This window comes from Oncorhynchus mykiss, chromosome 5 (assembly GCF_057628025.1).
Source record: "Oncorhynchus mykiss isolate SJ-2025 chromosome 5, ASM5762802v1, whole genome shotgun sequence".
Lineage (NCBI taxonomy): Eukaryota > Metazoa > Chordata > Actinopteri > Salmoniformes > Salmonidae > Oncorhynchus > Oncorhynchus mykiss.
In genome coordinates, this window is record NC_143026.1 from 13,310,210 (window position 1) to 13,334,429 (window position 24,220).

The 24,220-nt window shown below is 46.2% G+C and overlaps 1 protein-coding gene across 1 annotated transcript in view; it reads right to left on the bottom strand.

The window, feature by feature from the left end:
- The window catches only part of crb2a (crumbs cell polarity complex component 2a), a 41,829-nt gene that overhangs the window by 13,675 nt on the left and 3,934 nt on the right, over positions 1–24,220 (bottom strand). Inside the window, exons 2-3 of the mRNA XM_036976820.2 lie at positions 5,275–5,970; positions 3,970–4,165 (exon numbers count right to left, since the gene is read on the bottom strand). Of these exons, the coding sequence (XP_036832715.2) occupies positions 3,970–4,165; positions 5,275–5,970 (892 nt within the window). The remainder of the gene's footprint in view (positions 1–3,969; positions 4,166–5,274; positions 5,971–24,220) is intronic.

The window sequence follows — 24,220 nt, forward strand, 5'->3', positions numbered from 1 at the left end:
CCCTGAATATATTCTACCATGCCCAGAAATCTGCTCCTTTTATTCTCTGTCCCCAACGCTCTAGGCGACCAGTTTTGATAGCCTTTAGCCGCACCCTCATACTACTCCTCCTCTGTTCCGCGGGTGATGTGGAGGTAAACCCAGGCCCTGCATGTCCCCAGGCACCCTCATTTGTTGACTTCTGTGATCGAAAAAGCCTTGGTTTCATGCATGTCAACATCAGAAGCCTCCTCCCTAAGTTTGTTTTACTCACTGCTTTAGCACACTCTGCTAACCCTGATGTCCTTGCCGTGTCTGAATCCTGGCTCAGGAAGGCCACCAAAAATTCTGAGATTTCCATACCCAACTATAACATTTTCCGTCAAGATAGAACTGCCAAAGGGGGAGGAGTTGCAGTCTACTGCAGAGATAGCCTGCAAAGTAATGTCATACTTTCCAGGTCCATACCCAAACAGTTCGAACTACTAATTTTAAAAATGACTCTCTCCAGAAATAAGTCACTCACTGTTGCCGCCTGCTACCGACCCCCCTCAGCTCCCAGCTGGGCCCTGGACACCATTTGTGAATTGATTGCCCCCCATCTATCTTCAGAGTTTGTTCTGTTAGGTGACCTAAACTGGGATATGCTTAACACCCCGGCAGTCCTACAATCTAAGCTAGATGCCCTCAATCTCACACAAATCATCAAGGAACCCACCAGGTACAACCCTAAATCTGTAAACAAGGACACCCTCATAGACGTCATCCTGACCAACTGGCCCTCCAAATACACCTCCGCTGTCTTCAACCAGGATCTCAGCGATCACTGCCTCATTGCCTGTATCCGCTACGGAGCCGCAGTCAAACGACCGCCCCTCATCACTGTCAAACGCTCCCTAAAACACTTCTGTGAGCAAGCCTTTCTAATCGACCTGGCCCGGGTATCCTGGAAGGACATTGACCTCATCCCGTCAGTTGAGGATGCCTGGTCATTCTTTAAAAGTAACTTCCTCACCATTTTAGATAAGCATGCTCCGTTCAAAAAATGCAGAACTAAGAACAGATATAGCCCTTGGTTCACTCCAGACCTGACTGCCCTCGACCAGCACAAAAACATCCTGTGGCGGACTGCAATAGCATCGAATAGTCCCCGCAATATGCAACTGTTCAGGGAAGTCAGGAACCGATACACGCAGTCAGTCAGGAAAGCTAAGGCCAGCTCTTCAGGCAGAAATTTGCATCCTGTAGCTCCAACTCCAAAAAGTTCTGGGACACTGTAAAGTCCATGGAGAACAAGAGCACCTCCTCCCAGCTGCCCACTGCACTGAGGCTAGGTAACACGGTCACCACCGATAAATCCATGATTATCGAAAACTTCAACAAGCATTTCTCAACGGCTGGCCATGCCTTCCGCCTGGCTACTCCAACCTCGGCCAACAGCTCCCCCCCCCCCCCCGCAGCTACTCGCCCAAGCCTCTCCAGGTTCTCCTTTACCCAAATCCAGATAGCAGATGTTCTGAAAGAGCTGCAAAACCTGGACCCGTACAAATCAGCTGGGCTTGACAATCTGGACCCTCTATTTCTGAAACTATCCGCCGCCATTGTCGCAACCCCTATTACCAGCCTGTTCAACCTCTCTTTTATATCGTCTGAGATCCCCAAGGATTGGAAAGCTTCCGCAGTCATCCCCCTCTTCAAAGGGGGAGACACCCTGGACCCAAACTGTTACAGAACTATATCCATCCTGCCCTGCCTATCTAAGGTCTTCGAAAGCCAAGTCAACAAACAGGTCACTGACCATCTCGAATCCCACCGTACCTTCTTCGCTGTGCAATCTGGTTTCCGAGCCGGTCACGGGTGCACCTCAGCCACGCTCAAGGTACTAAACGATATCATAACCGCCATCGATAAAAGACAGTACTGTGCAGCTGTCTTCATCGACCTTGCCAAGGCTTTCGACTCTGTCAATCACCATATTCTTATCGGCAGACTCAGTAGCCTCGGTTTTTCTGATGACTGCCTTGCCTGGTTCACCAACTACTTTGCAGACAGAGTTCAGTGTGTCAAATCGGAGGGCATGCTGTCCGGTCCTCTGGCAGTCTCTATGGGTGTGCCACAGGGTTCAATTCTCGGGCCGACTCTTTTCTCTGTATATATCAATGATGTTGCTCTTGCTGCCAGAGATTCCCCGATCCACCTCTACGCAGACGACACCATTCTATATACTTCCGGCCCATCCTTGGACACTGTGCTATCTAACCTCCAAACGAGCTTTAATGCCATACAACACTCCTTCCGTGGCCTCCAACTGCTCTTAAACGCTAGTAAAACCAAATGCATGCTTTTCAACCGTTCGCTGCCTGCACCAGCACGCCTGACTAGCATCACCACCCTGGATGGTTCCGACCTTGAATATGTGGACATCTATAAGTACCTAGGTGTCTGGCTAGACTGTAAACTCTCCTTCCAGACTCATATCAAACATCTCCAATCAAAAATCAAATCTATAGTCGGCTTTCTATTCCGCAACAAAGCCTCCTTAACTCACGCCGTCAAACTTACCCTAGTAAAACTGACTATCCTACCGATCCTCGACTTCGGCGATGTCATCTACAAAATTGCTTCCAACACTCTACTCAGCAAACTGGATGCAGTTTATCACAGTGCCATCCGTTTTGTCACTAAAGCACCTTATACCACCCACCACTGCGACCCGTATGCTCTAGGCGGCTGGCCCTCGCTACATATTTGTCGCCAGACCCACTGGCTCCAGGTCATCTACAAGTCCATGCTAGGTAAAGCTCCGCCTTATCTCAGTTCACTGGTCACGATGGCAACACCCACCCGTAACAAGTGCTCCAGCAGGTGTATCTCACTGATCATCCCTAAAGCCAACACCTCATTTGGCCACCTTTCGTTCCAGTTCTCTGCTGCCTGTGACTGGAACGAATTGCAAAAATCGCTGAAGTTGGAGACTTTTATCTCCTTCACCAACTTCAAACATCTGCTATCTGAGCAGCTAACCAATTGCTGCAGCTGTACATAGTCTATTGGTAAATAACCCACCCATTTTTACCTACCTCATCCCCATACTGTTTTTATTTATTTACTTTTCTGCTCTTTTGCACACCAATATGACCTGTACATGACCATCTGATCGTTTATCACTCCAGTGTTAATCTGCAAAATTGTAATTATTCGCCTACCTCCTCATGCCTTTTGCACACAATGTATATAGACTCTCCTTTTTTTCTACTGTGTTATTGACTTGTTAATTGTTTACTCCATGTGTAACTCTGTGTTGTCTGTTCACACTGCTATGCTTTATCTTGGCCAGGTCGCAGTTGCAAATGAGAACTTGTTCTCAACTAGCCTACCTGGTTAAATAAAGGTGAAATAAATAAATAAAATAATGGGGATCCATAATAAACCCCAGGAAGAGTAGCTGCTGCCTTGGCAGGAACTAATGGGGATCCATAATAAACCCCAGGAAGAGTAGCTGCTGCCTTGGCAGGAACTAATGGGGATCCATAATAAACCCCAGGAAGAGTAGCTGCTGCCTTGGCAGGAACTAATGGGGATCCATAATAAACCCCAGGAAGAGTAGCTCATGCCTTGGCAGGAACTAATGGGGATCCATAATAAACCCCAGGAAGAGTAGCTCATGCCTTGGCAGGAACTAATGGGGATCCATAATAAACCCCTGGAAGAGTAGCTGCTGCCTTGGCAGGAACTAATGGGGATCCATAATAAACCCCAGGAAGAGTAGCTGCTGCCTTGGCAGGAACTAATGGGGATCCATAATAAACCCCAAGAAGAGTAGCTGCTGCCTTGGCAGGAACTAATGGGGATCCTTAATAAATACAAATAATGTCCTGTCTCAATGTGAGGGGCTTAAGCTCACCAAAACGGAAGTCAGGCCCCAAAGTAATTTAAGGACAGGATTTGTGTCTGTCTGGTGAGTCAATCCTAAAAGCCTTGGGCAGTTACCTGTCCACCTTGTCCTGACAGATGGCCCCATTTAGGCAGGGATCGCTGGCACACTCGTCAATGTCCACTTCGCAGTCTGTGCCCTCGAACCCAGGCAGACACTCACAGGAGTACAGACCAAGGAGGTCATGGCAGGTGGCTCCGTTGCGGCACGGGTTGGACTCGCACTCATCTATCTCCACCTCACAATTCACTCCTGTGAGAGGTAGAGGAAAAATAATCTGAGAATGTAATGAATGAGAAACAAACCATCTCTGAGTGGGAGTCAGTGAGGTACTGTACATCATGTACTAGGAGGGGGACATATCTTCCACAGACTGCACCATTGCATCTCATCTACATCAAGTCAACTTGTCCGTAGATCCTCTCTGCTCTTATGACAATACTGAAAGAAACACAAGCTAAATCAATTGTAAATTGTAAATGCAAGATAATCATATTTGTACTCTGGTGTTTGCTTCTCTAGCTATAAATAGTCAGTAGCATGGAATCTGCTTGTTGATGCCTCTAGATAGCTCAAGTGATAATGTAAAAATGCCTCAGTTGCCCGTCTCAACCCTTTCCTTGAAAATCTCTATCGTCACTGTATGCTGACAAAGGAATGCATTAGTGCTGACTCTTCCCACCCTATTAGAGATAAGCATGAAGCCCCGAGACACAGACCAGACCTGCTGAGAAAAGAAAGGAGTGTATGAAATGAAGTGTACAAGTTGTGGAGTGTTTTCTCTCACTCAACGGGAGACCTATCTACAGGGGCCAATATCCACAGGGGCCAATATCCACAGGGGCCAAGCTGAAGATAAGACTAGAGACCTGAATCCAACATCTTACTCTCTGTACTTAAAATGCTTATAGTTCTCTGTTTATCCAGAACCAAATGTACACTTAAAGGTGCAGTTAGTAAGATGACAACAACAAGACAAGATTATCATAATTATTCATCTCTGCCAAGCCTCATTATTGTCTCTGCACAATTTGTACTGTTCTTTGTGGCACGAACGCACACCCTCATTGGTTAATAAGAAATCATCCTGTTGTTACTGATGATGTCAGCTTTAATGTGAAAACATTCTGGCATGGTGAATGAAGTACTAATATGAGATACCTAAATCTTGCAGATACATTATGTCCAGAAACATTAAAAAGCAGAGCATCAGATATCCCTCACACTGGAGGAAATGTTAGGTGAGAGACAGGGAGTTGTGGCTGATACAGGGTTACGAAAATGGTTGGAAAATTACACTTAATTCGAGACTGACTGAGTACAAACACAGGAGTGAGTGTTGAAAAGGCGTAACAACTAACCTGTAAACCCTACGAGGCACTGGCATTTATACCGGTCCTTCTCGTTGATACAGGTCCCATTATTCTCGCAGGGCCGCGAGGCGCACTCATTGATGTCGATCTCGCAATTATAGCCCTGGAAGCCTGGCACACAGAAACAGTGAAACTCGGCCACGCCGTCCATGCAGATAGCGCCGTTCTGGCAAGGATGGGATGCACACTCATCCACATCCTCTTCACAATGCTCCCCGTCAAACCCCCGTGCACAGTGACACTCAAACCCCTCCTGTAACAGTATACAAGTCCCATTGTTCAGACACGGCTCGTCGATGCAGTCGGTCACCCGCTCTTCACAGTCCTCTCCTCCGTAGCCGGGTGGACATCGGCAGAAGTAACTGTTGACCTGGTCCATGCACTCTGTGTGGGGAAAAGAGCAAGGGTTGCTATGGCACTCGTCCACTTCCTCAGTGCAGTTGTCCCCAGTAAATCCTTCCGGGCAGACACAGTGGTACTCGGACGTGCCAGGGGTGCTGGTGCAGTCTGAGCAGGGGGCAAAGGAGCAGGCGTTGTAGAGTTCGTCGCAGTCTTTGCCCATGTAGCGGACCTCGTTGCGAGGGGAGCAGAGGCACGCATAGTCGTCCATGGTGTCCACGCAGGTGGCACCATTCTGGCAGGGCCCAGACAAACACTTGTCACTGGTCGCCGTGCAGAATATCCCTGAGGAGAAGAAAAGGAGAGGCTTATTGTTGTGCAAAATAGACAGTTTACCCTAATACAGTCAAGATGCCCTGACAAGTCATCACAACTTTCTGTATTTATCACATCACATTTGGTGTGTTCACACAAGAGAGTCCTTTACATTTTTGGAAGGAAAAGTGGGTTGTTGTTTAGTATGATGTTAATGGACTTATGCCATATTTCTATAACATCCTATGTGGGTGACGCCGGTACACCTCTGAATATCTCCCAGATATCTACACCGTGTGAGCCCTGTGCTTGCACAATGTTGTTTTGTTGAGTGCCACTCTAAGCCGATTCACAACCAGCTTTGGTCCAGATTTGTAGGCTATTGGTTCTGACACAAAAACATTGGCAAAAAATGTTATGAAGTTGTAAACATCGATAGTCTACTGCACTACTCTGCTAGAAGTTCATAGTTGGAGGTATTTTAGTTGTGTTTCTTTGGGGCTGTTCAGCAGCTGTAAAACGTCTCACCCCCGTGCTGCAATAAAAAAGAGCACAATCAAACTTAGTGAATGCGAAAGGCTTCCTCTGCTAGATGTTTGTACTTTATCAAGAAGCACATAACATAATTTGAAACAAAAAAACTGAAGTCCCATAATTTTGTCAACAACATCTCATAAACACTTATAATGTATTACTATTTAGCATTTGAGTGTCTCTAACATTTAGCCACCTGGTTAGATGGTGGACAAATAGCAGTGCCAACTTAGTGAACCGTGGCCAAAGTTAGTAGGTCCCTCTGTGCTAATCCTGATATGTGTATTCACCCTGACATTTCCTTTCATCTTCTCCTCCCTTAATTCGAAAGGACAAATCGTGTAGCAGAGAGTCCTGGAGCAACTGTAGAGTTCATGGCCTCTTTCGCAGTAGACGCCCAGTGCTAAACTAAAGTTAAGAAACCCTCCACGCACTACAAAGTATTTTTCCGTTGGCTTTGTTTTGCGTAGCTAGTTTAGTGCTCATTGACAGATTGTTAACAATGGGCATCTGGGGTGTCTCACGTCCTAATCTTTCCTGTCACTCCCAAAGGGAATGATGACCACCCCTAGATCACCACAACAAAGTCTGAAAATATTTTCCCTCGTAGCGTGTAGGCCTAGAATCCAGAGGACTCTCAACTGAGCAAGGAAAAAAAGAGAGAGTGCCATCTAGCTGACATTTACCTTGTTTGTTTAGTAATTGCTATGGTAAAGCTAAAACAAAGGTTTCCCGAGGAACCTTTTAGGAGAGACCAATGCACTGGGCAAAGGCATACAGGGGATTCCAGGGAGCGGAGAAGTGTCTTGACGGAATTCCAGCCAAGAACCCTTGAAGGTAGGGCAGATAAGATGCAGATCAGATGCATGGTCTGCAGACTATCAAGTGTCCACTCGACAGGTGAGGTTTATGGGGTGGATAACTACGAGTTAGCACGCTAGGTTAACTTCTCCAGGTCGTTAGCTTGGCACAACCTGATCCCATAGCACCTCTCTCTCATTTAACACTTCAGCGCTCACATTTCCTCTCAGGAAGTGTGTCAGGGAACTCTGACTCAATTGATTCTAATCCATGTTTACTACAAAGTAAATTGTTAATTTACACATGCAGTTTGTTACAAAGCACATGTCATTGACCGTTGATGTTTTTTCACAGATCATGTAATTACCACATGGATACAAACAGTTTAAATAGACTTTTATGATCACAATCACTATCAAAACTCAACTATGGCAGTGAGTAACTTGACTGTCATAAAGTTTGAGTCGGTTATGTTTTTCATAGAAAATGGGGAGAAAAAAAAAATCTGCAACACTGAATGTATTGTGCTCGAGCCCTCTCTCGCCAGACCCGGTGCCCTCTGTAGGTACATGGAGCTGAACCACAGGAGGCTGCTGAGGGGAAGACGGAACATAATAATGGCTGGTGTTTGATGTATTTGATAACATTCCACTAATTCCGCTCCAGCCATTACAACTACCCGTCCTCCCTAATTAAGGTGCCACCAACCTCCTGTGAACTGAATAGAGCAGGACGCTTTTGGGAGGAGGAGGGGAGATTTTCTGTCCATCCACTATCTCCCTGCACCGGCCAATTGTGTGAGCCCAGTGTGGAATCAGTCCACATTCCACAGATTGAACAGACCCCCATCCCCCACCTCTAACGTCCACCCCACCATCCCAAGCTACCTCCCACCACCGTCCACCCCACCATCCCAAATCCACCCTCACATCCATCCCCCACACTTTGATCAGTGTTCTGTTCCGAAATTCTCATTGGAGTGGAAGATATTAACGATGAAGGGAGTAGACAGAGAGAGGGAGAGAAGGAGGGATGGGGTTAGGGAGGGAGGGAGGGATGGGGTTAGGGAGGGAGGGAGGGATGGGGTTAGGGAGGGAGGGAGGGAGGGACGGGGTTAGGGAGGGAGGGATGGGGATAGGGAGGGAGGGAGGGAGGGATGGGGTTAGGGAGGGAGAGATGGGGTTAGGGAGGGAGGGACGGGGTTAGGGAGGGAGGGATAGGGATGGGGTTAGGGAGGGAGGGAGGGACGGGGTTAGGGAGGGAGGGACGGGGTTAGGGAGGGAGGGATAGGGATGGGGTTAGGGAGGGAGGGAGGGAGGGACGGGGTTAGGGAGGGAGGGAGGGACGGGGTTAGGGAGGGAGGGATGGGGATAGGGAGGGAGGGAGGGATGGGGTTAGGGAGGGAGAGATGGGGTTAGGGAGGGAGGGACGGGGTTAGGGAGGGAGGGATGGGGATAGGGAGGGAGGGAGGGAGGGATGGGGTTAGGGAGGGAGGGAGAGATGGGGTTAGGGAGGGAGGGAGAGATGGGGTTAGGGAGGGAGGGATGGGGTTAGGGAGGGAGGGAAGGAAGGAAGAATGTTGCAGACACTGTTGGTGTGGCACATGGTCCAAGAGATTGACCTCATCTCTCACACACAGCATTAGTGATGTTGGCCAGGTTTTCCTTTGGGACAGAGACATGTAGGGACATAGGTAGACCAATCCGACAACGTTTGGCTAGGAGCGCGGTTGGAAACGCTTTCCACCGTCGGTCGTCTTATAGCTGTGTCTGACAGATGGCCTTGGACATAAGCTCTTAACACCCCTGGACCTGTCACTGTCACCGGTACAGATTGACGGACAGCATCAGACACAGAGAGAGCCCTGGGCATCTTAGTGTAGGAGCACTGATCTAGGATCAGTTTTGCCCATCTTTTCGATCATATGGGACAGGGAGGACCTGATCAGCACTCCTACTCTGGGATACTTTATGAATACAGGCCCTGTTCCCTGCCATGACCACAGGGCCCCTCATTTGGAGGTGACATCAACTCCCTGACCACGTGTGTGAAAACGGCGACCGTCTGCGACGACCACTGACCTCTTCATCACACCCCTCTGAGGTAAAACTTAGGCGCTCAGGGAACACCCACAGCGCAAGGGCGACACTCGTGATTGACCAAAGAAAAGAGAAATGGGAATGAGTTCTTCCAGTTTTTTTCAGGAATCAAGTAAAGTTAGTTAGTTAGGTAGTGCCCGTCAGTTGTTATTCAGTTATTCAATTTCTTTCACCGTATTGAAAACAAGGTATTAGAGGCAGCTATTCAGAAAAACATGGAGCGGAAAGAGTCACTTTGGAATATGACCACCATGCCTTAGACTCACCCTACTGAAACTAAGTCACCATGATGGCTTTGCCAAAATGTCCATCAGTCTAGGTATATCTAGGTACACCCTGTGTATCAGTTAGGGTGGCCCCACCCTCAACAGGTTCGGTAACAACCAGATGCATCCGGTTTTCGGGGGAAATGGAAAGAGAGCCTGTGACGCAAATTCCACTTTTGGACGTTAACAAGGTGACAGGCCATCTTAACTCCTCCTCCACATTTACTGGATATGTTGAACAGTGCAGAAAATAACCTCCACCGACAGGACCAGAAAGAGAGAAATGCTTGCTATGTTAGGTTAGGGTGGATCTGATACTAACAGAGATTGTTTGGCAAGGACTGAGAACTAAGGAGGAATTCTGATGAATTGCCTGATTATTGGCAAAGATCTGATCTGATTGGTCAAAAGACCAATTAGTGGCAAAAAATATCAGAATTGGGCTGACTGTGTAAACACAACTAGAGACTGTTTGCAAAAACATCAGAGTGGTGATGTAATCACTTTGGAAAGAGTTTTTGTCTGTGATTGGAGCAAGTTCTTTTCCCGAAGTTCTGTCTGTGATTATTGAAAGTTCCCCAACCTAGCAGTATGGGAATCCATAACTTAGACACCATAACATAGGGGAACAGGTTATCCATAGTATGTTTTCTGAAATACAAACCTCATTTGACAATGGAACCTCAATGTGATGGAGTCCATGATAAAGTCTCCCATTGTGAGGTCATCTAATCAAAGTCAGAGAGTTACTTTCAGGCCAAGAGAAATCCCTTGATCAGCTTGTCAACTAGTTGAACGCTCTGTCACAACAGCCAGAGCTTATGGCTTGATCTGAAGCAGAGAGACATCTACAAAAGAAGATAGCTCAATAGCAAGCAAGCTCAGTGTGTGCAGGCAATATGCTGAACAGTGTCTAAAAGGTTCTAACAAGACTCAAAGAGAAGCCTCAGGGTGCTTCCTGGGGTCTCTGCAGGCTATTGTGTTTTTCATTCATTCAACTGTCTCGAACAGCCACACACACTCATTCACACACACTCACACACCTGCCACCGGTGACCCTTGGATACTGGAAAGCAGCTAGGAATTCCTTTATTGTGCGTGCATGTGTGTGTGCCCAACCCTGAATCCGGGAAAGGGACTGGCAAACACATGACTCCCCCCAAAACTCGGAGTAGGGTTGCCATGGCAGCCCTAAAAGTTATGCAGGGGGCTTAGGGAGGGCCAGCGACCTCCCCTGACCTCCTCCTCCAACTCTCCTGTTGGTGAGGGATGCTGGGATAGGGTGGTCGCAGTGATGGGGTAAGAAAGATGGAGGGTAATGGGGTAAGAAAGATGGAGGGTAAAGCCAAGCTGTTTAACCTCACTCTCCCCTCACCTCACGCTGTGGCCCACTCATGGAGGAACACTTTGCTGGCTCGCCAGAAGGCAGGTTGTCACATCTCATTTCAGTTTTAAAGGTGCATGGAGCTTGCTGTGTTTGTAGGAACTCAGAGGATTACAGTGGGGCTTTTGGCGGGTTTTAGCTGCATGGCAAATCCCTTTAGAGAGCAGGCGGAGTATAAAAACTTGTAGACTTAGTCCGTAGTCTCCCGTTGAGGTGAAAAGTAGCATGGTAAAGAGAAAAAAAAGGTCCCGAAGTTGGACTTCGTTGCACAGAAAAGATCACATCTCTCTATGCCCATGAGAAGGAATTTAGGTCATTCGTTTTTTTATTTTAGAAGTTTGGAACCAAAACAATTAAGATTCTGTAGTACACAATTAAGACATTTTTCATGCATTATGCTCAAAGCACTAATTGCGATAATGATGATAGTCACACTGACTGGGTAATTACAGCTGTATAATGGAGGATTGTGATAAGATTGAACATTGTTCTCTTCGAGACCTGGGAGAGCGACACCATGTGTTCTGTTTCCTCCCAGCCCAGTGCTATAACACCTGGTTCATAATGATCAGTTCAATCAGGACTCTCCAGAACCAGGAAGGAAGACCCTGAGATTGGTGATGAATGTTACCCTGGGCATCCATGCCCCATGCACCTTTTCCTCGAATGCAGATGATATTAACATCTTACATCTCATGTACCTGTTATTTAATGTTATATCTTATCTCGAACAGTAAGAATATGGCCCTCTATATGGGTAGGAACATGTCATTTGTTTACAGTATGCTCTGTGAATCAGTATCAATATTGTACGTATTGAAATATTGTCAGCACCTTCAATTTAGCCTGGAGTGAACCAGAAATGGGCTTAGCCTTCCAGTGAGCAGTGAAGCTGTACCGGACATAAAATAAATGACTGAAATGTGGAAATAAATTTACCAGAAATGAGAACGGGCTAAGTAGACAACCCTGACATACACCCTTTTAAAAATGTTACCCTTTTTTCCACTCCACCATCTTCAACTCTCCTTAGAGGCAGGTCAGATAGCCTTTCTGACCTTGAGAGCGTTTCTCTGGTCTTAATCCCTCCCGACTGATTTCGGCCAATCCCCTTGCTCCTCTAAGCTCCTGATAGCAGGATACCTGAGCAGATTATCACTGAGAGGCTCTCTGCATGTTCTCACTTCTCACTTCTCACTTCACACACACATGGTCTACATACACATTACATAACAATGCCCGCATATACCCACACTTACGCATGTACACAGGTATATTCTGTATGTATACTCACAACTTCAAGCTCTATGCATGTACACAGGTTACGTATTCCCACAACTTTAAGTACTATGCATGTACACAGATATATACGTATTCTCAAAACTTCAAGTACTGTGCATGCACACAGGTATATACTTATTCTCACAACTTCAAATACTATGCATGTACGCAGGTATAAACTTGTACTCACAACTTCAAGTACTATGCATGTACACACTCTCTATCTCTACGTAAGCATGTAGACAAATAAATATCCTCAAAACGCACACGCTCATACACCAGTCATACTTGCGCTGTATGCACACATAAACACACATACAGGTAGACAGACACAAAAGTATGCTAAAGTGTTGACTGTGATTTGAGCCCCGGATTTGGACTTTTCACCGAACTTACCAAAATAGAATCCACTGGTCCATGATGGCAAACAAAGGAAGTAATCCACAGATTCAAATAAAAATAGGCATGAAAGGAACAATCTAGTTTCATTTCTGGTTCAAATTTGTAGCAAGTGTAGTGCACTGATTGGCTTAAAGATACTTAATGTAGTTTTTGTGTGTGTCTGTGTTCTTGTACTGACTCAATATAGATGACTGGACCTGATTCACTATTTTTATTTTAACAGTGGGTTAACTGCCTTGTTCAGGGGCAGAATGACAGATTTTTACCTTGCAACCTTTCGGTTACTAGTCCAACGATCTAACCACTAGGCTACCTGCCGCCCCGACTATAGATGACTGGTTCTGACTCACTATAGACAACTGGTCCTAACTCACTATAGACGACTGGTTCTGACTCACTATAGATGACTGGTCCTAACTCACTATAGACGACTGGTTCTGACCCATTACAGACGACTGGTTCTGACTCACTAAAGATCAGGGCTGCCCAACCCTCTTCCTGGAGATTTACTGTCCTGTAGGTTTTCAATCCAACCCGAATTTAGCATTTCATATTCAGTTAGTTAAGGTCTGTTAAATTTGGGTTGTACTGAAAACCCACAGGACGGTAGAACTCCAGGAAGAGGGTTGGGCAGCACTGCTTTAGATGACAGGTCCTGAATCACTATAGATGACTGGTCCTGACTCACTATAGATGACTGGTCCTGACTCACAATAGATGACTGGAAAGATATCAGTTTGTCTCTGTGAATGGTTTGTCCTCTGACAAATCAACTGTAAATTTCGGTGTTCCTCAAGGTTCCGTTTTAGGACCACTATTGTTTTCAATATATATTTTACCTCTTGGGGATGTCATTTGAAAACATAATGTTAACTTTCACTGCTATGCGGATGACACACATCTGTACATTTCAATGAAACATGGTGAAGCCCCAAAATTGCCCTCGCTAGAAGCATGTGTTTCAGACATAAGGAAGTGAATGGCAGCAAACTTACTACTTTTAAACTTGGAGAAAACAGAGATGCTTGTTCTAGGTCCCAAGAAACAAAGAGATCTTCTGTTGAATCTGACAATTAATCTTAATGGTTGTACAGTCGTCTCAAATAAAACTGTGAAAGACCTTGGCGTTACTCTGGACCCTGATCTCTCTTTTGAAGAACATGTCAAGACCATTTCAAGGACAGCTTTTTTCCATCTACGTAACATTGCAAAAATCAGAAACTTTCTGTCCAAAAATGATGCAGAAAAATGTATCCATGCTTTTGTCACTTCTAGGTTAGACTACTGCAATGCTCTACTTTCCGGCTACCCGGATAAAGCACTAAATAAACTTCAGTTAGTGCTAAATACGGCTGCTAGAATCCTGACTAGAACCAAAAAATGTGATCATATTACTCCAGTGCTAGCTTCCCTACACTGGCTTCCTGTCAAAGCAAGGGCTGATTTCAAGGTTTTACTGCTAACCTACAAAGCATTACATGGGCTTGCTCCTACCTATCTCTCTGATTTGGTCCTGCCGTACATACCTACACGGACGCTACGGTCACAAGACGTAGGCCTCCTAATTGTCCCTAGAATTTCTAAGCAAACAGCTGGAGGCAGGGCTTTCTCCTATAGAGCTCAATTTTTATGGAACGGTCTGCCTACCCATGTCAGAGACGCAAACTCGGTCTCAACCTTTAAGTCTTTACTGAAGACTCATCTCTTCAGTGGGTCATATGATTGAGTGTAGTCTGGCCCAGGAGTGGGAAGGTGAACGGAAAGGCTCTGGAGCAACGAACCGCCCTTGCTGTCTCTGCCTGGCCGGTTCCCCTCTTTCCACTGGGATTCTCTGCCTCTAACCCTATTACAGGGGCTGAGTCACTGGCTTACTGGGGCTCTCTCATACCGTCCCTGGGAGGGGTGTGTCACCTGAGTGGGTTGAGTCACTGATGTGATCATCCTGTCTGGGTTGGCGCCCCCCCCCCCCCCCCCCTTGGGTTGTACCGTGGCGGAGATCTTTGTGGGCTATACTCAGCCTTGTCTCAGGATGGTAAGTTGGTGGTTGAAGATATCCCTCTAGTGGTGTGGGGGCTGTGCTTTGGCAAAGTGGGTGGGGTTATATCCTTCCTGTTTGGCCCTGTCCGGGGGTGTCCTCGGATGGGGCCACAGTGTCTCCTGACCCCTCCTGTCTCAGCCTCCAGTATTTATGCTGCAGTAGTTTATATGTCCGGGGGCTAGGGTCAGTTTGTTATATCTGGAGTACTTATCCTGTCCTATTCAGTGTCCTGTGTGAATTTAAGTGTGCTCTCTCTCATTCTCTCTTTCTCTCTTTCTTTCTCTCTCTCGGAGGACCTGAGCCTTAGGACCATGCCTCAGGACTACCTGACATGATGACTCCTTGCTGTCCCCAGTCCACCTGGCCGTGCTGCTGCTCCAGTTTCAACTGTTCTGCCTTATCATTATTGGACCATGCTGGTCATTTATGAACATTTGAACATCTTGGCCATGTTCTGTTATAATCTCCACCCGGCACAGCCAGAGGAGGACTGGCCACCCCACATAGCCTGGTTCCTCTCTAGGTTTCTTCCTAGGTTTTGGCCTTTCTAGGGAGTTTTTCCTAGCCACCGTGCTTCTACACCTGCATTGCTTGCTGTTTGGGGTTTTAGGCTGGGTTTCTGTACAGCACTGAGAAATCAGCTGATGTACGAAGGGCTATATAAATAAATTTGATTTGATTTGGGTCCTGACTCACTATAGATGACTGGTACAGACTCAATATAGATGACTGGTTCTGACTCACTATAGATGACTGGTCCTGACTCACTATAGATGACTGGTACAGACTCAATATAGATGACTGGTACAGACTCAATATAGGTGACTGGTTCTGACTCACTATAGATGACTGGTACAGACTCAATATAGATAACTGGTACAGACTCAATATAGATGACTGGTACAGACTCACTATAGATGACTGGTACAGACTCAATATAGATGACTGGTACAGACTCAATATAGGTGACTGGTTCTGACTCACTATAGATGACTGGTACAGACTCAATATAGATAACTGGTACAGACTCAATATAGATGACTGGTACAGACTCAATATAGATGACTGGTACAGACTCAATATAGATGACTGGTACAGACTCAGTATAGATGACTGGTTCTGACTCACTATAGATGACTGGTTCTGACTCACTATAGATGACTGGTCCTGACTCACTATAGACGACTGGTCCTGACTCACTATAGACGACTGGTTCTGACTCAATATAGACGACTGGTCCTGACTCACTATAGATTACTTGTCCTGACTCACTATAGATGACTGGTACAGACTCAATATAGATGACTGGTTCTGACTCAATATAGCTGACTGGTTCTGACTCACTATAGATGACTGGTCCTGACTCACTATAAATGACTGGTCCTGACTCACTATAGACGACTGGTTCTGACTCACTATAGGCGACTGGTTCTGACTCAATATAGATGACTGGTCCTGACTCAATATAGACGACTGGTCCTGACTCAATATAGATGACTTGTCCTGACTCAATATAGATGACTGGTCCTGACTCTATAAATGACTGGTCCTGACTCACTGTAGATGACTGGTTCTGACTCACTATAGATGACTGGTTCTGACTCAATATAGACGACTGGTCCTGACTCAATATAGATGACTTGTCCTGACTCACTATAGATGACTGGTTCTGACTCACTATAGATGACTGGTACAGACTCAATATAGATAACTGGTACAGACTCAATATAGATGACTGGTACAGACTCAATATAGATGACTGGTACAGACTCACTATAGATTACTTGTCCTGACTCACTATAGATGACTGGTTCTGACACATTATAGACTACTGGTTCTGACTCACTATAGATCAGGGCTGCCCAACCCTCCTCCTGGAGATCTACTGTCCTGTAGGTTTTCAGTCCAACCCTAATTTAGCATATCTGATTCAGTTAGTTAAGGTCTTGTTGAGCAGCTAATTAGTAGAATAAGGTGTGTTCAATTTGGGTTGGACTGAAAACCCACAGGACCGTAGATCTCCAGAAAGAGGGTTGGGCAGCCCTGCTTTAGATGACTGGTCCTGACTCACTATAGATGACTGGTACAGACTCAATATAGATGACTGGTACAGACTCAATATAGATGACTGGTTCTGACTCACTATAGATTACTTGTCCTGACTCACTATAGATGACTGGTACAGACTCAATATAGATGACTGGTTCTGACTCACTATAGATGACTGGTCCTGACTCACTATAGATGACTGGTCCTGACTCACTATAGACGACTGGTTCTGACTCACTATAGACGACTGGTTCTGATTCAGTATAGATGACTGGTCCTGACTCAATATAGATGACTTGTCCTGACTCTATAAATGACTTGTCCTGACTCACTATAGATGACGTGTCCTGACTCAATATAGATGACTGGTCCTGACTCAATATAGATGACTTGTCCTGACTCACTATAGATGACTGGTTCTGACTCACTATAGATGACTGGTACAGACTCAATATAGATAACTGGTACAGACTCAATATAGATGACTGGTACAGACTCAATATAGATGACTGGTACAGACTCACTATAGATTACTTGTCCTGACTCACTATAGATGACTGGTTCTGACACATTATAGACTACTGGTTCTGACTCACTATAGATCAGGGCTGCCCAACCCTCCTCCTGGAGATCTACTGTCCTGTAGGTTTTCAGTCCAACCCTAATTTAGCATATCTGATTCAGTTAGTTAAGGTCTTGTTGAGCAGCTAATTAGTAGAATAAGGTGTGTTCAATTTGGGTTGGACTGAAAACCCACAGGACCGTAGATCTCCAGAAAGAGGGTTGGGCAGCCCTGCTTTAGATGACTGGTCCTGACTCACTATAGATGACTGGTACAGACTCAATATAGATGACTGGTACAGACTCAATATAGATGACTGGTTCTGACTCACTATAGATTACTTGTCCTGACTCACTATAGATGACTGGTACAGACTCAATATAGATGACTGGTTCTGACTCACTATAGATGACTGGTCCTGACTCACTATAGATGACTGGTCCTGACTCACTATAGACGACTGGTTCTGACTCACTATAGACGACTGGTTCTGATTCAGTATAGATGACTGGTCCTGACTCAATATAGATGACTTGTCCTGACTCTATAAATGACTGGTCCTGACTCACTGTAGATGACTGGTTCTGACTCACTGTAGATGACTGGTCCTGACTCACTATAGATGACTGGTACAGACTCAATATAGATGACTGGTCCTGACTCAATATAGACGACTGGTCCTGACTCACTATAGATGACTGGCCCTTACTCACTATACATGACTGGGCCTGACTCACTATAGACGACTGGTTCTGACACATTATAGACTACTGGTTCTGACTCACTATAGATCAGGGCTGCCCATCCCTCCTCCTGGAGATCTACTGTCCTGTAGGTTTTCAGTCCAACCCTAATTTAGCATATCTGATTCAGTTAGTTAAGGTCTTGTTGAGCAGCTAATTAGTAGAATAAGGTGTGTTCAATTTGGGTTGGACTGAAAACCCACAGGACCGTAGATCTCCAGAAAGAGGGTTGGGCAGCCCTGCTTTAGATGACTGGTCCTGACTCAATATAGATGACTGGTCCTGACTGACTGTAGATGACTGGTCCTGACTCACTGTTGATGGCCTGTACAGACTGACTCACTGTAGATGGCCTGTACAGACTGACTCACTGTAGATGACTGGTTCTGACTCACTATCGATTACTGGTCCTGACTTCCTACAGATGATGGTCCTGACTCACATTCTGACTCACTATAGATGACTGGGCCTGACTCACTATAGATGACTGGTCCTGACTCATTATAGATGACTGGTCCTGACTCACTATGATGATGGTCCTGACTTACATTCTGACTCACTATAGATGGCTGGTACTGACTCACTATAGATGACTGGGCCTGACTCACTATAGATGACTGAGCCTGACTCACTATAGATGACTGGTCCTGACTCATTATAGACGACTGGTCCTGACTCACTATAGATGATGGTCCTGACTCACATTCTGACTCACTATAGATGACTGGTTCTGACTCACTGTAGATGACTGGTCCTGACTCACTGTAGATGGCCTGACAGACTCACTATAGATGACTGGTTCTGACTCACTATAGATGACAGGTCCTGACTCACATTCTGACTCACTGTAGATGACTGGTCCTGACTCACTATAGATGACTGGTTCTGACTCACTGTAGATGACTGGTCCTGACTCACTGTAGATGACTGGTTCTGACTCACTGTAGATGACTGGTCCTGACTCACTGTAGATGGCCTGTACAGATTCACTATAGATGACTGGTTCTGACTCACTATAGATGACTTGGCCTGACTCACTATAGATGACTTGGCCTGACTCACTATAGATGACTGGGCCTGACTCACTACAGATGACTGGTCCTGACTTACTATAGATGATGGTCCTGACACACATTCTGACTCACTAAAGATGACTGGTACTGACTCACTATAGATGACTTGGCCTGACTCACTATAGATGACTTGGCCTGACTCACTATAGATGACTGGGCCTGACTCACTACAGATGACTGGTCCTGACTTACTATAGATGACTGGTCCTGACTTACTATAGATGATAGTCTTGACACACATTCTGACTCACTATAGATGACTGGGCCTGACTCACTACAGATGACTGGTCCTGACTTACTATAGATGATGGTCTTGACACACATTCTGACTCACTATAGATGACTGGGCCTGACTCACTATAGATGACTGGGCCTGACTCACTACAGATGACTGGTCCTGACTTACTATAGATGATGGTCTTGACACACATTCTGACTCACTATAGATGACTGGTACTGACTCACTACAGATGACTGGTCCTGACTTACTATAGATGACTGGGCCTGACTCACTATAGATGACTGGGCCTGACTCACTATAGATGACTGGGCCTGACTCACTACAGATGACTGGTCCTGACTCACTACAGATGACTGGGCCTGACTCACTATAGATGACAGGTCCTGGCTCACTGTAGATGATTGGTCCTGACTCACTGTAGATGGCCTGTACAGATTCACTATAGATGACTGGTTCTGACTCACTATAGATGACAGGTCCTGACTCACTATAGATTACTGGTACAGACTCATGTTTACCTGCACCTGATACTGCACACACACACTCAAAGGGAGGCTCCTCTGGGGGCGGCCAGACTTGACAGCCGTCTCCCACACCTGCCTCCACTCTCCACTCAGCAGCTCTGATGGACTGCAGGGTCCTAACCTCTCTGCTCAACACCACCCTCCATCTCCCTCTCACACACACATTTCTCCCTCCCCATTCCAGCTTTTTTGCCCAAAACCCCCTACCGTAAGCATGCATGCACTCTCTAGCACACAAGCACACACACACACACACACACACACACACACACACACACACACACACACACACACACACACACACACACACACACACACACACAGCACCTCCTCATTCAAATCCCCTTCCCAAACACACACTCGCTATCCCACACAACCCCTTCTCTCCCACTCCAACCTCTAAAAGAGGGCAAGTCATAGCCAAGACAGTTCACTGTTGTGATGTCACCACCTTCCCTGTTCACTGGTGCTTATCTAACGTAGCTATGCCTTTTATGTCTGTGGAACCTGGCCATGGGCGTGGGATGCCAGTCACTCTGGACTTGGGGGTCAGCAGAGTGTGTGGTGATGATACAGGCTCGGCTGTCAGTCAAGGCCGACCAGACAGTCCAGACCAGGGTTGTGTTCATTTGGCAGAAAACAGAAGAAAATAACTGAAACAGTGAGGCACTATTTGGACTTGTCCATGTAGAAATAAGATATTTTGTTTTCAATTGCAAAATGTTTTAGAACGTTTTCTATTATATTCTCTAATGAATAAAACCCAGAGTAGTTGCTGAGTCTGAGAAATGTGATGTTTACTTTGCCACAATCCTGCATCGAATGTGAATCTTCCTGGAGATCATCCTGATTGTAATCTTAATTTATTCTAGTTGTGTCTAATCCCAACCCCATTTCAATTGGCAATTGAATCCTTCTGGGTAGTCAATGAGCACTTTCTGCAGACTTTCTAGGACTGCTCTGTGGTACTGAGATGTCTGGAAAGTCATTGACTAAGTATGCTGGAACTGACCCTTACTTATAGTTTATTCGGAAATTATTCAGACCTCTTTACTTTTTTCATATTTTGTTACGTTACAGCCTTATTCTAAAATGGATTAAATCGTTTTTTCTACTGATAAATCTACACATAATACCCCATAATGACAAAGCAAAAACTGTTTGTGTTAAACAGTTTTGCAAATGTATTAAAAATAAAAAACTGAAATATCACATGTTGTGTAGGCAAAGGTGTACTGTCGCTACCTTGCTTACCAAGCAAGGTGCATGAATAAAGGAACCAATTGGGAACAGGAAAAACTGGGATCCTCCTTTGGGGTTCCTGGCAGTTTGAAAAAGCATGGTTATTTTTGGGAGCCATCTTCAGTGGAATGCCACTTCAATCCTTTCTTCTCCTTAACTCCTCTCCTCTCAAATCTCCTGTGCTATTCTGCTCTCCCCTCTTTGCTACCCTTCTCTTTTCACCCTCTTCCCTCCCTCTACTACCACCCTCTTTTCTCCTCAACTATCTTTTCTTCTCCTCAACTATCTTCTCCTTTCAATTTATCTACTGGTCACCTTTCCCGAAAGACAGCAGAGTCATCGAATTCCCTTCCTCCTGTTTCATCTCCTCTCCTGATGCCCCGAGGGTAAAAAAAACAGTACATCTCCTCTCCTGATGCCCCGAGGGTAAATAAACAGTACATCTCCTCTCCTGCTGCCCCGAGGGTAAATAAACAGTACATCTCCTCTCCTGATGCCCCAGGGGTAAATAAACAGTACATCTCCTCTCATGATGCCCCAAGGGTAAATAAACAGTACATCTCCTCTCCTGATGCCCCGAGGGTAAATAAACAGTACATCTCCTCTCCTGCTGCCCCGAGGGTAAATAAACAGTACATCTCCTCTCCTGATGCCCCAGGGGTAAATAAACAGTACATCTCCTCTCATGATGCCCCGAGGGTAAATAAACAGTACATCTCCTCTCCTGATGCCCCGAGGATAAATAAACAGTACATCTAATTTCATCTTCTGACAATGTTTCACCCAACTCCTCTCCTCTACCTACACCCACATTTCCTCTACCTACACCCACATTTCCTCTACCTACACCTACCTTTCCTCTACCTACACCTACCTTTCCCCTACCTACATCTACCTTTCCTCTACCTACACCCACATTTCCTCTACCTACACCCACCTTTCCTCTACCTACACCTACCTCTCCTCTACCTACACCCACATTTCCTCTACCTACACCCACCTTTCCTCTACCTACACCTACCTCTCCTCTACCTACATCTACCTTTCCTCTACCTACACCCACATTTCCTCTACCTACACCCACCTTTCCCCTACCTACATCTACCTTTCCTCTACCTACACCCACATTTCCTCTACCTACACCCACCTTTCCTCTACCTACACCTACCTCTCCTCTACCTACACCCACCTTTCCTCTACCTACACCCAACTTTCCTCTACCTACACCCAACTTTCCTCTACCTACACCCACCTTTCCTCTACCTACACCCACATTTCCTCTACCTACACCCACATTTCCTCTACCTACACCCACCTTTCCTCTACCTACACCCACCTTTCCTCTACTCTCTCCTCTACCTCTTCTCTACTCTCTCCTCTTCCCTCTCTTCTTTACTCTCTTCTCTTCTCTCCTCTTCCCTCCTCTACTCTCTCCACTTCCCTCCTCTACTCTCTCCTCTTCCCTCCTCTACTCTCTCCTCTTCCCTCTCCTCTACTCTCTTCTCTCCTCCACTCTCTCCTCTTCCCTCCTCTACTCTCTCCTCTTCCCTCTCCTCCACTCTCTCCTCTTCCCTCCTCTTCCCTCTCCTCTACTTTCTCATCTTCCCTCTCCTCTACTCTCTCCTCTTCCCTCTCCTCTACTCTCTTCTCTCCTCCACTCTCTCCTCTTCCCTCCTCTACTCTCTCCTCTTCCCTCTCCTCCACTCTCTCCTCTTCCCTCCTCTACTCTCTCCTCTTCCCTCTCCTCTACTCTCTCATCTTCCCTCTCCTCTACTCTCTCCTCTTCCCTCTCCTCTACTCTCTTCTCTCCTCCACTCTCTTCTCTCCTCTACTCTCTCCTCTTCCCTCCTCTCTACTCTCTCCTCTTCCCTCCTCTTTACTCTCTCCTCGTCCCTCCTCTACTCTGTCCTCTTCTCTCTCCTCTTCCCTCATCTTTACTCTCCTCTTCTCTCTCCTCTTCCCTCTCCTCTTCCCTCTCCTCTACTCTCTCCTCTTCCCTCTCCTCTACTCTCTCCTCTTCCCTCCTCTACTCTCTCCTCTTCCCTCCTCTACTCTCTCCTCTTCCCTCCTCTACTCTCTCCTCTTCCGTCCTCTACTCTCTCCTCTTACCTCCTCTACTCTCTCCTCTTCCCTCCTCTCTACTCTCTCCTCTTCCCTCCTCTCTACTCTCTCCTCTTCCCTCCTCTCTACTCTCTCCTCGTCCCTCCTCTTTACTCTCTCCTCGTCCCTCCTCTACTCTGTCCTCTTCTCTCTCCTCTTCCCTCCTCTACTCTCCTCTTCCCTCCTCTACTCTCTCCTCTTCCCTCCTCTCTACTCTCTCCTCTTCCCTCCTCTTTACTCTCTCCTCGTCCCTCCTCTAGTCTGTCCTCTTCTCTCTCCTCTTCCCTCCTCTTTACTCTCTCCTCGTCCCTCCTCTAGTCTGTCCTCTTCTCTCTCCTCTTCCCTCCTCTTTACTCTCTCCTCGTCCCTCCTCTACTCTGTCCTCTTCTCTCTCCTCTTCCCTCCTCTACTCTCTCCTCTTCCCTCTCCTCTACTCTCTCCTCTTCCCTCCTCTCTTCTCTCTCCTCTTCCCTCCTCTTTACTCTCTCCTCGTTCCTCCTCTACCCTGTCCTCTTCTCTCTCCTCTTTTCCCTCCTCTACTCTCTTCTCCTGTCCATTTCTCCCAACTCTCCACCCACTGGGCACAGATGTCAATTCACCGTCTGTTTTTTATTTTCATTTGGTTGAGTTGTCAACTAACGTGAATTCAATGTGAAATCAACAAACAATTTCACCATGACATTGGATTTAGTTTACAAGTTCTGCGACAAATATGAAATTCCCCTAAGTTGAGGAATCCAATCAGTTTTCCACGTTGATTCAATGGCATGACATATAATTATTTTGTTTAAATGACGTAGAAACCACATTGATTCAAACATCTTTTGTCCAGTGGGTCTTCTCACTTCAAACAGTTCAAACAGACAGTGGAGAAAGTCAACAGTGTCCAGAACAGCAGCCAGCTCTACCATGGATCTGATCCTGATCCTCTCTCCTCTTCC